General features: G+C 41.8%; 1 protein-coding gene across 2 annotated transcripts in view; it reads right to left on the bottom strand.

The window, feature by feature from the left end:
- Positions 1 to 17,482, bottom strand: part of ESRRB (estrogen related receptor beta) — a 134,629-nt gene that overhangs the window by 84,338 nt on the left and 32,809 nt on the right. The window contains exon 1 of one of the 2 annotated variants that reach the window (XM_027883676.1): positions 5,439 to 5,514. The exons of the other annotated variant lie outside the window; for it this stretch is intronic. Within the exon in view, the coding sequence (XP_027739477.1) occupies positions 5,439 to 5,488 (50 nt within the window). The 5' untranslated portion in view covers positions 5,489 to 5,514. Of the gene's footprint in view, positions 1 to 5,438; positions 5,515 to 17,482 lie in introns of those variants that run through there. 2 annotated transcript variants of the gene reach the window in all.

Raw genomic sequence — 17,482 nt, 5'->3', positions numbered from 1 at the left:
TTACATTTGCAATTACAAACATGACAAATATATTATTATACAGTGCGTTCCACCTTGAGCAGACATGTTTCTCCTCACGGACAGTCACTGCCAGCAGCCAGACTCTCAAGCACTGGAAGAATCAAAGTCCAGCTGCAAGCATCATTTTGTGGGCATGTCTATTGCTCTGAAGAGACAGGGTAAAGCTTTGGAGAGAAGCAGCACAGCAAGGATGGAAATAAATGCAAAGAATAAGTTACTACAATTTATTTCCTAAGAAGTAAAGCTCACCAGGTCAATAGCTATTACTAATAAATAATATTATATTATGTTCTGTTCCCGATGACAGGCACAAAGCACTTTACACATGCAAGCTACATAGAAATTACTATATTCACAACTCAAATGCAGTTGATACCAAGAAGACAGAAATCATGTTTTGTTTTGGGTTTTTTTGGCAAGGTCACCATAGTTGTGTACTGGTAATATTTTCTTTGTTAAGTCCCTTCACTAAACAAACAACTATCTGGCTCACAGTTTGCCATAGAAACTCTGATTTTTCCCCTTTTTCCCCCCAGTTTCTATAGCAGCGTTACCTAAGAAGCTCACTGCTGAGTTCTGGACTGATGCTAAATTTACTTGCTCACACTGCACAAACTAAAAATTCTGTTGTGTTCCTTGGCTGTAATGTTACTGCCGGTAGCTCCATGGAATAAAGAACAAATCTAACTGGGAAGAATTTCCCAGTCTCTGCAGTGTACACTGGAATTGTTGATATGCAACACTAGCTGCTGCTACTACCCCCAGCTCCTAAACCAACAAGCATAAGTTAGAATAAATTGGGGAAAGGACTTCGGCTTTTATAGTCACGCTTTGTCACCACTTATTTCTACTTCTACTATTTCTTAATTAAATCTCTCTTAGGCGTTTTACACTCTTTGGAGAAATACTAACGTGCTCCCGATGGAACCCCTAAAGTTCATATACTTTCAGGTTTAAACCTTTTACCTTCTCCCTTTTTGTGTTTCCCAAGAGAATTTGTATCCTTCTAGCCCTGAAAAATTTTGTAAAGAGACCCACCGCCACAATGCACAAAACTTTGTCTACTTGAAGAGTACAGGTATTTTCTAACAACGTGAAATTCAGAGCAGTAATGACAGCACAGAAACAGGGCTGGGAAATAACAGCAGAAAGGGCACAGAAAGCAGAGGAACATTCTCTTGGAGAGGAAGAAAACGGGATGTGAAATCTCTATCACAGCAACTTTCTCTGATGCAATCTCTCCGAAGTCTTTCCCCTTTCAGGCTAAATGCAATATTTATTGATTACTTCAAATCAATAAAATAAAAAAAAATCCTATTTTTTAAATATATTGATCTTCCCATATTTCTAAATAATTGATAATGATTAGATCATGTTTACTTTTACAAGTGGAATTAGAAGAGGAGGGAAAGTTAATACAAATACTTTAAAGGTACTAATTTCCTCATCAGCCTCATGCTTACTAAACTTACTGTACTGAGACCCCATTTTATGATAGGAACCTTGTCAGAAACCCAGTACCTACAACAATTCCCTTACAGAGGTTTTTCAGTTTATTCTGTCAACAAAACAAACAACTCCCTCCTGTCCTCCCCAATTAACAACTCCTCCCTGTCCCAGTCTCTCAGAGATATTTAGAGCAGACAGTTGCATCCAGATTCTGACTCAGGTTTACTCCCATTCACACAATATGGAAATTTCCAATAACCTCTGAAATCAAGTCACATTTCTTCAGTCTGTGTATTAGGGTCAGTGACAGCAACTTTGTTAATGCTCTGCCACAGGGCCAGAATTTGCTCCTTCACAGCCTTAAAATTCTAATATTATATCTTTCCATCTCTCTATCTAATATGTAATTTATTAGTTTCAACTTCTTCCTTCTCTTCATAAAATAATTTTTATTTTTATTAGATCGATGGTTCACATCTTTCTTGTACATCAGAGGAAACAGTGTGAGAGACATACCATCTGGCAGGATGCCCTCATTTGCCAATGGTTTTTATTTTACCTTCATGATGGCTCCTTGGTCAGTTTCTGTCTGTCATGTAGAATATTAATTAGAAACAGAAATGGCTATTTTGCAGTCCTATCAACATTTCTGGTGGCAACTATAACTAGGCAAAAACAAATTCTATGGGCTGTGGAAGTTAGCACAGAAAAGTAAAAATGCCATATTCCACTCTCCTTTGAAACAGCCTTAGGTTTGCATATGAGAGAGACGCAACGCCAATATTCCATATGACCATACCTATGCATGTGTATCTACCTGCATATAAATATTTACAGATGCACACCTGTGTTTGCGGGTGAATATAATCACTTCTTTTATATGTCAGTGTACATTTGTGGTGTCTGCACACACATTCCCTTCCTGCTGTACCGGAGACAGACATTGTCAGTACAGTGTAACTAACGTATCCTCACCATATGCCCTCACCTGAGAGACAAACTGCAGGTACAAATCTTTGCCTTTGTTAGTTTCCCAATTCAAACTCATACAAAAGCTTCTTCCTTGGAGCTGTATCACCTACCCCAGGAATGATTCTCCCCAAGGTCAGTACCAAAATGTAGTAAGCTGAAGAGTGGATTTCTACGCAAGAAATTAAATACATATACATAGCCTTAGAACACATGCACAAAGGGTCAAAATTAACAAGATGCATTTTCTTACTCTCCTTGCGAGATCCTGCACTGAAGGAAACCACACAACCTGCTAACCAGGACTTCCGCGGGTTCCTGGTGTAATCGCTCAGATCAACACACACAGGCAATGGACAAGGAACTTTCACTGCCAGAGAAAGATAAATACAAAACCTGAAGAATGGACTAGGAGTAAGGAATTCTTTTGCTTAGTTTTTGTTTAGACTCTTCTTGAGTCTGACTCTTAAAAAAAATTAAGATCTCCTCAAACTCCAAGGTGAAGGGAGTCACCTCTCTTCTCCTTTGCCTTGTTCCTTCTCTCTCTGTTTCAATAATTGTGAGGTGAAATACATTTTCCAGGGAACTGTAGGGATCACGTATTGAGTGATCTTCTCTTCCGACATTCTACTCTTCCTCATATTTTTTCCTATAGCTTAACAGGTAACTAAACAAGAACCAATTTGCAATGTTTTTAAATTCTCTGGTAATTTAAGGTTTAATTTGACAAAAAATGCCATCCACAGAATTAAATGCAGTATCTACAAAAAAAAAAAAAAAAAAAAAAAAAAAAAAAAAAAAAAAAAAAAAAAAAAAAAAAAAAAAAAAAAAAAAAAAAAAAAAAAAAAGGAAAATAACTATTAAAATAATTTCAAGAGCTAGCAGTCAGAAGAGTAAATCAGTACAGTAGGAATAATATGTTCACTCAGCTAGTTAGGGATACAGGCACAAATGCAACACCTGTATTTACATTGTATGTTCACAATGTAATTATGTTACAGCAGGAGAAAAGATGGATAAACAGATACCTACTGGGCCAACTGTCATCATCAGCTAGGAATGTAATGTGAAATCTAACCTTAATAAAACCCGAATGTAGATCCAATCAGTACCTGACGCGCTGTACATATACCTTTAAATATATTGTATTTTGAACGCTTCCTACTGCTTACTTCTCCCAATAACTTTTCCTAGACTTTCCTGCATCGTTGTACCCCTTTAATTTAAAAAAAAAAAAAAAAAAAAAAAAAAATTGAGCTTGAGATATTTTAAATTATATTTCTCTGTCTTTCTTCCCCAAGCTCAACAATGTTAAAGAGAATGTATGTTCCCACACAGAACCAAGTAATTCTTTAAACAAAGAGCTCTCTAACAGTTTTTCATCTCAAAAAGCAGCACTCTCTGTCTACTGTAAAGCTATAGGGGCTCAGTGGCACTTCCCCCAGGGCCACCTTCATCTGTCTACTCAGCAGCCAAAGAGTTGTGAATACAGGTAAGGTGCACCTGGCATTTCTGAGAGCTGACTGAGAGTCTATGAAAAAGTAAAAAGGGTGAATGGTAACACAACGTGCAGATTACTTCTTCCTATTTTCATGTTGTTTGAGGCCTTTTTTCTCAATTACAAAAGTATAAAAAATAAAAGGAAAAAGTTAAGAGACAATAGAGTAAATATCTTATGATTGTGGCATTTTGTTTTGTTTTTTTTTTTTTTTTTTAATTAAGGTAAATGCATTTTCTATTTTTGCCTTAATTTTAAAAGACTCTCAGCAGCATACAGAACACATTTCCCTTAAGAAATTGTTTGTTTATTTTTAATTCAAAATGGAGCAGCCACAAGTGAAGCACCAGTGGGGAAAAGAAAATCACAAGGGTTAGATTATTAATTTCTATTAACAATACTAAGTCTCATTTTAATGAAACTGCTGGAAGCTGGGGATTAAAGGAGGGAGAAATGAGTGTAAAGACAGATGGAATATTGGGAAATAAGAGACAGAAAGACAAATAAAAGCTGAAATTAGGAAAGAGTGGTATTTGTGGGGGATTTGCTTGGTCTAAATTATATTACTAAATTATATAAATACAATGTGTCCTTAAGACAAAAGCAATGAAATAGGCAAAATTACTTCATTCTCACCTCTGATGACACTACAAAACCTGCAGAGGTGACACACGGATTAACATGCAAACACACAAAAGGGGACTCTGTTCAGGGTGAGATTTATTGGAGAACTGCATTTCAAATTAATTGTTCCAGTCATCTGTATACAAACGCTGAGAAGGTTTTGCCTTGTTTCCTAACTTCCCCAACAGGATCAAACCAAACTTAACATGCTAAAGTGATTTTAAACACAGCATTACCAGGCACAGCCCACTTCGGAATACAAAGAGCAGGTGCTAAGGTATCAGCCACCGGTCCCAGCTCGGGATGTCTGCTTGCCAGCCCTCCGACTCACTCCACTCTTTCCCCGGGCAGGCTATCCAAACAGTAAGCTGCGGGAAACTGAATTTCCATAGGGCATTCCAGGTGAAAAACAGACTTCTTAAAATACAGTGCTTTAATGGATCTGCTTCGTATAAATTTATATGCACATCTCTTTGTAGACACCTAGTAATTCATCTAATAAAAATCATAGCGCAGACGGAAAGTAAAACTGCGCGGAAAGGACTGCCAGCGCTCAGTTAGCTGCCTGTTCCTAGGAGATGAAGCATTAGAGGGAGAAGTTACACGGCAAGAAAGAAACAAACCAAAGCGCCGACATCCCCCCAAGTGCTGTTCCGCCGCACCTGCCGGCGCGGAGGTGCGCCCTGCCCTGCCCTGCCCGCAGCCGCCCGCCCCGCACAGCCGGCACACGCCGTGCCCCGCGGCGGCAGGAGGCGGCGGCTCTGCCGCAGGCAACGCAGCGGGACTGCGGGGTCGCTGCCCCATCCCACCCGCAGCGGGACGCATAGCCGGTCCCAGCCCTCCCCCGGCCCGCCCGGTCGCGGCGCGGCACACTCACTGGTTGTGGTAGCCGAGCGGGTCGGAGATGCACAGCTCGGAAATGTCCATCAGTCCAGTTTGAGCATTCCCGGTTGGAGGAGAAAAAAAAAAAAAAAAAAAAAAAAAAAAAAAAAAAAAAAAAAAAAAAAAAAAAAAAAAAAAAAAAAAGAAAGAAAAAAAAGAAGAAAGGGGGGAAAAGGGAAAGAAAAAATACAAGAGAACAACTAAACTGCAGCGGGCTGGGAGGGCTGGGAGCGCCGGGAAGAGAAGCCGGCCCGAGCCCGGCGGCGGGGCAGAGGCGGCGGGGTGGGAAGCAGCGCCGCTCCGCTCCGCTCCCGCACCCGCGTGCGGACACACTGACGGCGGCAGGAGGCGGGCGGCGCGCAGGACACGGCCACGGGGGATTTCGCCGCCCCGAGCCCCGCTGTAGCATTAACGCCGGGAGACGGATGGAGACGGCAGGGAGGCTATTGGCTCCCGCGCAGGGGCTGGGCTTGGAGGGCGGCTGGGGGAGGCACGGCCGGGGGGGCCGCCGGACCCGGCACCGGCACCGCAGCGCGACCGGCGGTGCCCGCGCAGCCCCGGCCCGGCAGGAGGGCCAGCCGGGGTCGGAGGAGTTGAGGTACGGTGGGATGCAGTGCGGGCCGCCAACCGGGCTGGCTCCGGCACAGAACCGGGGCGGCGGGGCCGCCGGCAGCGCCTGTGACACGGAATCGCAGCTCCAGCTCGGTCCCGCCGCGGGAATGGGCGCAGCGGCAGCGCACGCGCCCCTTCCCTCTTACCCACTGATCTGCCTCTCGTGGACACCGGCTCTAGAGTTTAGGGTTGTGAAAAAACTTGAGGGGAAGGGTGCCCCGTGCAATGTTTACACAGCATGCTGGCGGGCGGCTCTTCGCCCACACTGCAGCCCACATCCACGGCCCGGGGCACCAGAGTGGCACTGGAACATGCATGTCCCATGCAAACACACAACCCCACAAACACACACTTTGTGCACATGCACAGACCCGCGTTTCACAGCGGCACAGCCAGTCGCTGCACTCGGACATCTGCTTTCCCATACACGCACAAACGTGTGCAGAAGAGTGCCCGAATCCCATTTTAAAGCACTGTAATTCAGATGTCACTTCAATCCAGTTGATGAAACTACACTGGAATAAATCCTAGCACATGAGATCAGAATCAGACATTCAGGATAACAGCACATATTCCCAAGCACAAAAACCATAGCTACAGACCCTCTGCAATCTTCACAAACATCAAAACTGGCACACACAACTAATTTAAATGACAGACATTTTCAAAGCTCTGCATATGTACTGGCTGCTGGTAGTGTCTGTGTGCTTTCACAGTTCCCACATGCGTTTTCACACTCATACAATTCCACTGCATATTTACAGCAACATACCAACACCTATCTGAAGGTCCCTCTCCATATAAGCACGCAAACCTCTCGGGCATATGCCTACCACACGCAGTCTTGCACTAAACCCCTGACTCGCACAGGGCTGCACTAAAGGGTCTATTTGTCCCTTGCTACCTACTCTCCACTTCCCAAACTGCACTCACAAACCTGACTTTTCTCTCTCCTATGCTTCTACTTCATGTTTACATGTTCGTTGCTCAAATACATAAAAATAACCTTAACAGATAAACAAAAACTAGAGACCTTTTTAAAATAAAAATACACACAAACATACCTGGATAAAAGCTTTGTTCTCTTATGCCAGGCAAACAAAAATAAAAATGTAGAAACTAAGAGAATATTTCTTAATATAAAACATAGAATCTAATTTGAGGCAAGAGCATGCAACACCAGGAGAAGCAAAGGGCAGACTAGAGCTTTATGAATGATGGAGGTGATACAACATAGAAGAAAATGCAGCGTGGTTCAGCTATAAACTATAAACACAGACTAAATTAGGCTACAACTTTTCACACAACCAGTATTTGTAGAAACTTGAGAATATTCAGAAAAGAGGAACAGTGAAATTCACAGTCAGTGTAAAATGTCATTTTTTTATTGAAGTCTATCAATGCAACTTCCTCACTATCTCCTCTACCAGAGGTCTTAACAAGTGTCATATAAACTAACGGTGTGCCCTAGCATGTCCTCAGACTGTGTGAGGATGTGATTCTGATCAACTGTCCTTGAGATAGGACAGCCTAAGGATGTCAAGACAGAGGTCATTTATGGTGAAAGGTACACATGACGACAGCACAGAAAACAGGTTTAGAAAATTGAGACACAGAGAAGACTCATTCAGTTTTAAGAGTACAGCAGAATCTGGTTTCCTGAATGTTGCAGGTGACACAATCCAGATTATGCGTCTTTCCACGAAACAAAATTAATACAAATGGAAGATATATACATATACCTTTGTACAATTAAGTGATATATCATCAAAGCAGAAACTCTAAGATGCTTTAAATGATGAAAAGACAAGAGACAAGCCTTAGCAAGGCATTAGCATTAGTAGGGCCCAAGACTGTAAGCTAGGAATCTCACTAACCACATTAGAGAACACCTGACCCAAGCACAGGCAGGAAGAATAAAATCAGCACCACTGTGTTTCCAGCAGAAATCTGAGACCAGAGAGGAACTCACTGATGACTTGGTTGCCCCATAAAGAAGATTCCTGATGCACACTAGGCAAGAGAGGCTGGAGGAGACACACAGGGTCAGGGCCTGGGCATACTACAGCTCAAGAGCAAGTGAGGGTGTTTGCAGTGTGCTGATTTTGACAGAAAACAATTTTCTCCAAAAAGATGCACTCTGGCTGGATCCTGACTGTGCAGATATTAACTCTGGTGTACGCTCTCAGTGAATGGGAGACGAGGGTGGGAATGGCTTGGCAGGCAAGTCCTGCTCTCCCAAAGCTGATGTTTTAATTTTGCATTTTAACTGTTGTCCAGGCTGAGGTGAGGCAAGCAGGGAGCCATGTGATTGCCTGGCACAAGGTCCACAGGTCTGAATTAACTGATATAAACAGTACAATAGTGGGTTTGTACTCTGGAAATGGGCTGTTGCTGACAGAGGACTGCCTGGGTGACGTGGGCATTTACAGAGTGGTGCAGAAATATAATATTAATCTTCTGACCCATTGCAAATGGATGAATGGAGCTTTCCCTGCCTCAAGAGTAAGACTGCGGAGATCTGGCTCTTCCTTTCTGATAAGGATAGAAAGGAATAGTCTCTGCTGGCTGGGCTTGATCTGCCAACCTTAATTCCCTAAAAAAGACAATAAGAGTCCTGAAGGCTGATTTTGGAACTTCAGGAGGCTTCATCCTTTGCAAACCTTTCCACACCCTGCACTTGCTGAAATCTCACAGCTTTAGCTGATTTCTTTTCCTCAAAAATAAAGGAAACACTGAATGTAAACATGGCCATCCTTCCAATATGTGTGTTTTTAAAACAGTACTAGGGCAAGGTTAGAAAGGACTGTAAGATTAAGCTAGTAGATCTGGAAGCAAAAAAACTCTGGGTAAATCCAAGGCAGAACTGCACATGCAACAGCAGCATTATCTTGCCTTGTGAGCACAGCCTTTGTTTGCTGCCCTGACCAAATCCTCCCCTGAAACTGCTGCTCTCTCACTTGCAGGAGGGGCAGAAAACAGTTCCAGCCACTCAGCCTGTGGGCTCTGAACAGAGCCTACCCACAGGTGCTCTAGTAAATGCTACCCGTTGGGATGAGTTTCATAAGGCAGCCTCTGGTTTTGAGGTCACTAGCTCTCCTCTCACCTTGTCCCAACAAAGAGGAATGATGTTCCATCAATGTTAGCCTTGGACAGATCAAAATCAGAGTGCTACAGGCTGATGGAGTGATAGGCAAGTATCAGTTTTTTGAAAGAAAGAAAGAAAGAGAGAGAGAAGAAAGAAAAAGAACAAAAAGAACGAAAGAAGGAAAAGGAAAAGGAAAAGGAAAAGGAAAAGGAAAAGGAAAAGGAAAAGGAAAAGGAAAAGGAAAAGGAAAAGGAAAAGGAAAAGGAAAAGGAAAAGGAAAAGGAAAAGGAAAAGGAAAAGGAAAAGGAAAAGGAAAAGGAAAAGGAAAAGGAAAAGGAAAAGGAAAAGGAAAAGGAAAAGGAAAAGGAAACAAAAGAACTGTGAGACATGTCTCTAATTTTGCTGGCTCTTCCAAGAGATAAAGGATAGAGACTTTCTTTGAAGACTTTCCCCGTCCTTTAATGACTAATCTGCTTTTGATAAATTAATTTTTATTGTAAAAAAATTATCATGGAATAATGATCAACTTTTCATCAAGTTGACTGATTGATTGTCTGAAATTTCATTTAGTTTAATATAGGAGTAACCTGCAAATCATGCCAAACAAACTTGATTCAGTTGTTGATAAGGCTATTTTTTGTGAATAAGGAAAATGCAGAAGAGGGAGAGATCTAGTTACTTTTGGGGGTTTGGGATTTTTTTTCCCTTTTATGAAGGCCCTGTTATTGTATTCTCAGAAGGAAGTCAGTGAAATGCTATTGGCACAGGGTAAAAAAAAAAAATTAATAATAATTAAGAGACCTAAACTGGCAGAACAGACTTGGGTATACACACTTTTATCTTGTCTGCTGGAAAAACAGCAGTTTGATGACAAGAAACCTTTACCAGTCCCTGCCTCATTTAAGGAAACAGTTACAGAGCGGTCACCGGGGTGAATTTAGAAGACAACCCTTTCACACTTTTGAGACTAATAGAACTGATTGGACTTAAGAGTTGCATGCCCTGATCCCTTTGCTTTGCAAGGCTAGTAGCCCTGCAGAGAAACTTAGGTGCCCTGAGCATAGACCCCTAATGGCTGGTAGAGTTTCACCGCATATATTCTCTGCCTTAATAAACAGCTATCCCAGATACAGACTCAATCCATGAGGACAGACCAGCCTTCTTTATTTTGGGCTCTATTCTATTTTCCCTTACTACACCAAAACAAAACAGCTTGTTCTCCCCACCAAAAGTAATGCCTTGTTTTCTACCAAACCCCAGTAGGTTTTTTTTTCCCAAAAAACCAAATTGGCCTTAAGAACAACATGCTTCCATCAAAACAGTATCACCACCATCACTGCTGACGCTCAACATCTATTTAAGCAGAAAATAGTTTTCGCGTTGTGATTTTTAAACAACAATGAACACCCACCTGAACATCCTTAAACATGCTTCAATCATTACCTCGTCTTTAAAACCATGAGCTTTCCTTAAATTCTGTGCTTGGATACAATTGTGTTAGGAGCCCCGAGATAAAACAAAGATAGTCCCTACATTGCCAATGAAAGATCAAGGCTTTCTTTTAATAACCCTTTTTTTTAGGGCCAACGAAGTTTTCTGAAGTTTCCTTTATACCCTTTTTTGTCTTTGCAGTGTTAATAGCAGGACTCTAGTTCCAGAGCAGAATATGTTCCTGCTGACATCTTAAATGAAAGTGCACTGCAGAGACACATATGCACAAAGATAAACCAGGCAAAGCTAAAATAACTTTTGTAAAATTAAAAAAGAGCATCAGAGTAAGAGGCAGGTGCAGAGTATTTTACCAAATGAGAAAGAAAAAGAAAATGGGAAGAGACATTTCTTTCCAGATTATGGAAGGGCTTGTAATAAAAACATATAAAGAGACAGCAGAGGAAATTATATATCTGGGATTATGCCTTCTGCTCCCTGTTGCATCATCAGTTAGCTGGGGTATTTGATATGAACTTCTATCCTCCTTGCCCAGAATGACAGCAGTGTATCCTCTTTTATGTTAGGCAATTTATTTCTTGGTCAGTCTCTGCCTAACTCTTGTTTAACGAAATGGACAGAAACCTTCCTCAAAAAAGATACGTAATTACAGAGGTAGGCGGATCTTGTAGACTTCAAAGACTTAATGGAGAACTGTGATCTAGCTCCAAATTTTAACCTGTTGTTGATCTGTTTTCTGTGATGTATTACACTAACCCTCAGCTGAGCCACTGTGGTCAGGCAGAACATGACCAAGACCTTGACTGGAAAATGCTTTTATTCACACTCACACCTACACATCATTTACTAGTGCACTCACTGCTATTTCATATCCTCTTTTCAAACTGGAGCAAAGTAAAAATTAATCCTTTCCCATCCATGACCTTAGGTGTCCACAGGGCAGTAGCTGGGCTATTTGCTTAGCTACCAGGAGGAAGGAGAGAACACAAGGCATCAAGGAGTCTTTACGTCTGCTTAGCTGTTGCCAGTGCTCCAGCATAGAGGCATCACAAGCATGGCCTTCCTAATAGGGTGGTTAATCATGTCATAAAGGACATAAAGTCAACCAGCATCTTTTCAACTTTAGCTTTTCTACCTCAGTACACTAGCTTCAAGTCTTGTATTGCAAAAGGCCAAGGAGGATGGTCAGGAGAACTGGGCATGCTTGTTCATTGCTCTGATTTGGGGAGGTGATTAGCTGATTCTCTCTTCAAGTCCACGCACTCTAAGCCCATCAGTTCTAATCACCCTAAAACCATAATATTCACGGTATCAGCTTACTTACTGAACTGATCAAAAGAAATATCTGTCTTGTCAGAAGAAATAAGTTATTTACTGTTACGCTGGAAGCAAAAAATGAAAACATTTTTGGCATGTGCATTGATAATGGCAAGTGTCTCAACCAGAAAAGGAGTGGGGCTTAAAGAAGCAAAATGACTCAGAGTTACTAATGTTAAGAAAGTATGCCCACCGAGGGTTAGGCAGTGAGGATGGAGGATAATTTTTCCAAGTCTGTAATGGAAACGGTGGGCAAGATAACTTATTTTCCAGCAACAGAAATGAGGTGGCTCCAGTGACCCAGACTTTAAAGTTTTAATACTATGACATGACAAAAAACAGTGGGTAAGTAAGTGTGCAATTTCCTCTTAGCTGGTTTCTCTGAGTAGATAACAGAGTCCTTTTGGAATATGAGGTAGGCAGTTGTAAGGAAGCAAAACACTGAAAGGAATTTTCTATCCAGGATGTAAGGGATGAAGAAAGCAAGTATAAAAGACCTTCTTTTCCCTGCAGGAACTTCCATCTGGCCTCATCTGGGCACTGTTGATAGAGGACTATTGACTTCACCAGGTCAGCCAGGCCAAATACAGAAGAGCTCACCAACAGCAGATCTATACAAAAGTATTTAACAGTGAGATGAACCTGCAGGTCCCAAGTGACATTAGCAAACTTGATGTAGTTCCTGTCTGGAAAAAGTAGAGATATCAGATGATCAGGAGTGCTGTCCTAGTCACCTTCTCCAGCCTCAGAATACTCCAATTTTTAACAGTAAGACGCTACAGGTTTTGGCTAGAGCCAAACGACAGAGCCCGGCTTTGTTCTGATACTCTGCATATCATCAGCACAACCACCTCAAATTTCCTTTGCTCTGAATCTTAAACAGCTGAGTTAAGTATATGACCTTTTTTAAGATTTGTTCTGTACTAACTTTGGTGTTTGAAGAACAATGCGAATTTTTTTCACAGCTCCCTCTTGAGTTTATTTATTACTTGAACTACATTTATTTCACTTGTTGGACAAGAGCAAATTGCTGTAACAGATTATTTGATTAGACAACTTTGCCAACAAGCCCTATCCCAGTCTTCTTAACTTACTTTTAACTTCTAAGTTCCATCATGAGATGTGTGTCTGTACCTCATTCAGAAACCTGCAGTAAAACATATTAGGAAATCACTGCTTTGTCTACAGGTCATTAACATTCAAACACTATGCCTATAGACCATGAATGATCATGTTTTTGTAGTACACTTTAAAAAAATAAAGAGAAAAATAATGACAAAAATAATCCTTGCTTATACTGCAAAATATCCCTTAAAAGAGGTAGGGCAACTCCGGACCATATAAGCATGTCTACTTTAGCTACACAATATATGCACATACAGTATCAAGAGAGTAGCCACTCACAAAGAGACAGATGCTAGTCACCAGGGGAAAAAACGTACTTCTATAAAAAAGGAGAGGAGAAGTTTCATCAGCTTAGTCCTAATTCTGTTATGCAGCTCTATGTACGCCAAAAGATGGCAATCTCTAGAGAAAGTACAAGCCCCTGGATGTCTTTGAAAAGGTCTTATTGACATGAGCTCTGAGTCTTAAAATTACTCAGAGTTCTAGGCACAGAGGCAGTTATGGGCAGCAGCAGAGCCTTCTCCTCATAGATGTGATCATGTGCCACTGGATTTCAGCAAAAATGCCTTAATTCTTCAAAGTCATGTGTTGCCAGCTTCACTGTTCCTATGGCAGCATTAGAAAAGATTACTTTTCAGTATCATTGTTAAGGCAAACTCAAATCTCAGTCCCATGTGGTCGGAGGGTGACTTTGGTGCTGCAGCCTCCTAGCAACAGGTCCCCATGGTCTCCACAGTGCTTACAAAAGAAAATCCAGTTTTGGTCTTTTGCTAATCTCTTGAACACCTTTATTTTAGTGATGATCAAAGACTAGCACTTCCTCCCCTATCTGTTCCTCTGTTGAACACAGCAACCTTCCATTAAACATGTCCAGCCAGCTAGTAGTACTTAACTCATCTTTTGGACCTTTGCCCTTCAACGTTTGGCAGTACTTCATAACTCATGCAGTCAGCAACTCAGCAAAGGGTAGGCATTTATGACATAACTTCCAGAAGTTGTTGCTACCAGGTTTGTTCTGAGAACGATTCAGTCTGGGGACAGCACTTCTCCTTGTTAAACCCATTGCTTTTCCAGAATACCAATAATTTAGACAGCAGCAGGACAGAGGGAAGATGGTAGGATAGACTGTCACTGCTTCAGATACAGAGGTCTGATTAACAGCCAATGACATTGCACCCAGCCAGTGACATGCCTTGCTTATGAGATGGAAGGTATCAGGCAAGAGTACCGCCTTGAGAGACCACTTTGTTTCTATGGGCTTATTTCATGAGGATAGTCATTAAACTGACCAGTCAAGCAGCATGGTTAAAGCAAACAAAAAACATAGGTCATTAGCTAGCAATTATTAGGGCTGAGTTAGCCCACTTGGCATTATAACCATAGGCATGGCAGCTGCCTTCCACCCAGATAGACTAGTGCCTCTTCCAAAGGCAGTGTGAGGGACAGTCACTGGCCTGCAACACAATACAAGGCTGTGCTACTACACATCACACAGGATACCTGAGCAGCACTGTAAGGATGCTCAGAATATGCCTTGCATACCCTGCTGTCCAGCAGGCAGGATCCGATGGTGGAGGTACTGCTAATACCTCTGTATAGACACCCATCAGATGCACAATAAATATCTCCAAGGGTTGCACTGGGATACAAACCAAACACCTTTAGATTTAGCTATATACTTGCTATTAAAGGACCACTCTTTTTTTTTTTTTTAGCTACTACAGTTCATATATACAAGGTACAAAAGCACCAGTAAAAGGTCTAAATATTTGGCAAGCTGTCAATGCCCATTAATGAGATGCTGTAGGTCAACTGAATAGACAAATGAGAGCCTACACTCATAACTTATGTTCCCAGATTTTTACCTACACACTATGGAGCAAAAGATAAGCACTCAGATGTCTTAGTGATTAACTCTCCCAACAGTAAAACACATCCCAAAAGCATAGTGTCTTAGAGTGGTATAGGAGTTATTAATGTTTGTGGGATGTCCAAGAGCATCACATGTGTCCAGTGCGCTCAAGCAAGAGCCAATGCTAGTTCCAATACCCTGGGACATGTCCTGTAGAATTTGCCAGAACAAGGCCCCGGGCAGCCGTGGTAGAACCAGTAAACTGTAGTTTTGCCTGCACTGCTATAGTGTTTCACCTCAGCCAAAATTCTTGACACAATATAAATATCCCCTCAAACCCTCTCTCTAAAAGAAGAAATTGTTCCTCCAAAAGTAGGAGAAGGAGCTGGGTCATCAAATGAGGGTAAAAGTGGTTTAAAAGCCATTAAGAAAGTAACCCAGGCATTCAGGAACAATCACAGCTGCTTGGGCTGATCAGGAGAGACAGAGGGAATTATTTATTTATGGACTTCCTGCTCTCCTGGAGTGGATGTCTTCACTAGGGAAGCTTTAAGAAGAGTGGGGTGCAGGAGGCAGGTGCTGCTTGGAATCCTCCAGAGGTTTTCCTGGCCTGGGCCTCAGGAGAGTTAAATGCAGTTCATGCTCAAAGCATCCTGGAGTCATCAACTTACCTTTCTCAGAGCAGGAAAGGCCAGAAAGAGCACCACACAGATCTCTGCTGAGATGAAGCACATGGAGAGCCCCAGGCACCTAGACTGCCATGCAAGCTTTGCACAGCTTTCAGCAAGATCCCTTCAGAGCAATAGTGCTTGAGTATACAGCCGTCTCTCTCTTCTCATGGATCAGCTGCTTCCCTTTAAACACAGATCAAGTGTCTCTAGGGACTCAGCAAGCATTTAACAGACCTGCCTGATGGAAGGACCTCCAATGAGAAAACCAAGACCTGAAACTCCCAACAGACATCCTCAATTCAATCCACATCTGAGAAAGCAACTCTGAAGTTACATGCAGCCAAATCCTAACTGCACAGAAAGAACATCAGCCTAGTCTGTATCCAAAGCTCATCTAAATATGTTAAACTTACCAGGAGGGAAGGACTAACAGATTAAATGTGAAGAAATATGTGAATTGAAAAAGTCAGCACAGAAATACAGAATTATTGATATGGTATTAAGAATCTCATATCAAGATACGTTATTGTCTTTCTCAATGCAGTTTCTCATTGTTTCCCAAAGTTGCAGGACAAGGAAAAGCTGTAGAGATCGAAAGACATAAGCCCAGGTGGACAGATCTGGCAAATATCCTGTTGTTCTGGCTTCGGTCAGAGAGTGACAGAGTACCAGGGCTTGGAAACTAGCAACCACTATCAGAATTTTTCACTGGAAGATGCTGCAAGAGTAGTGTTACAAGAGGGTCACTGATAGGGACTGAACAGATTATGTGCGTGGTACAGCCTGCACTGTGTCAATTCATGTCTCCCTGCAATTCATTACTGATGAGATACCAGAGATTAAGATGAAAAGGGCAGGAGCAGACAGCAAAGTACTGCTATAGACACACCTCATTCAACTATCCCAGTTTATTTCTGCTCCACCTTGCTAGTGTATCTTGCATTACTTCACAGCAGTGATATTCTTCCTCAGTTCTGGTCTCAAAGCAGTGCATTGTTTTGGGCCATTAAAGCTACTGCAAAGCCAGTCATGGTAGCAAAATAACTCAGTATGCATAAAGTGCTTTGGGAAACCTTTAAAAAGGAAAGGACTCAAGAACAAGAGAGCACCCTCTTCATCAAGATTGGTGATCCAAGGTAACCTCAACATCAAAATGGCACAAAATCTAAGCATAAGAGTATTTCAGCAAGTCCTAACTCAGATGCCTCCTACCCAGTCTGCTCCTCTCCAAACATAAAGTGGTTTCTGCTACTTGTAAACATATAAAACCACGTGTGTTCTCTTAGTTTATGTTCCTCCAAACAAAGAGCAGTAAAAAAGGGATACATTTTCCATTCAATAAAACAGGTCTTATTTGGTCTTCTAAAGGAAAATTCTTTTGCTGCCCATTCCGAGACAGGTTACATTTTTAGGGTTTGTATAACCTTTGTTTCCCACTCTGGGAAGCACATCAATGAGCACTGACAGCTACATAGCCCTGACAGGGGACGGCTCCAGAGAGGGTTGCATTCCCCAGGGAGCTAGAACCAGCAACCCAGGGCTCTCCAGGGAGCTGTTCTGCTTTGGCCATTGACTTGTGGCTTTACAGGGCCAAAACAAATACACTGCTCGTTTATAAGTGCTGGGGTTATTCATTTGTGTGCTTTAACACATATTGTTTGGGAAATTCAGTCCCTAATTTGCTAAACACAGCTTTATGTTCTAAAATCCTTCAGAGTTTGCAGTGTCCTTTACCCCTTCATGCCCATTTGCCTTTTTTTATTTTCCTTCCAACTTGCTGAAAGAAAAAAAATCCATTTTGATTCTGGTTCTGGCCACTTGACTTTGCATTCCGAGCATGGCACACTAACTTCCCCTGCCACAATTGTCAGGTTACAAGAAAAAAAAAAAAAAAAAAAAAAAAAAAAAAAAAAAAAAAAAAAAAA

Source organism: Empidonax traillii, unplaced genomic scaffold (assembly GCF_003031625.1).
Source record: "Empidonax traillii isolate 1590-97213 ecotype Southwest subspecies unplaced genomic scaffold, ASM303162v1 scaffold132:size1788729, whole genome shotgun sequence".
NCBI lineage: Eukaryota > Metazoa > Chordata > Aves > Passeriformes > Tyrannidae > Empidonax > Empidonax traillii.
The sequence above is the reverse complement of the archived record's forward strand: the minus strand, read 5'-3'. Positions and strand labels throughout refer to the sequence as shown.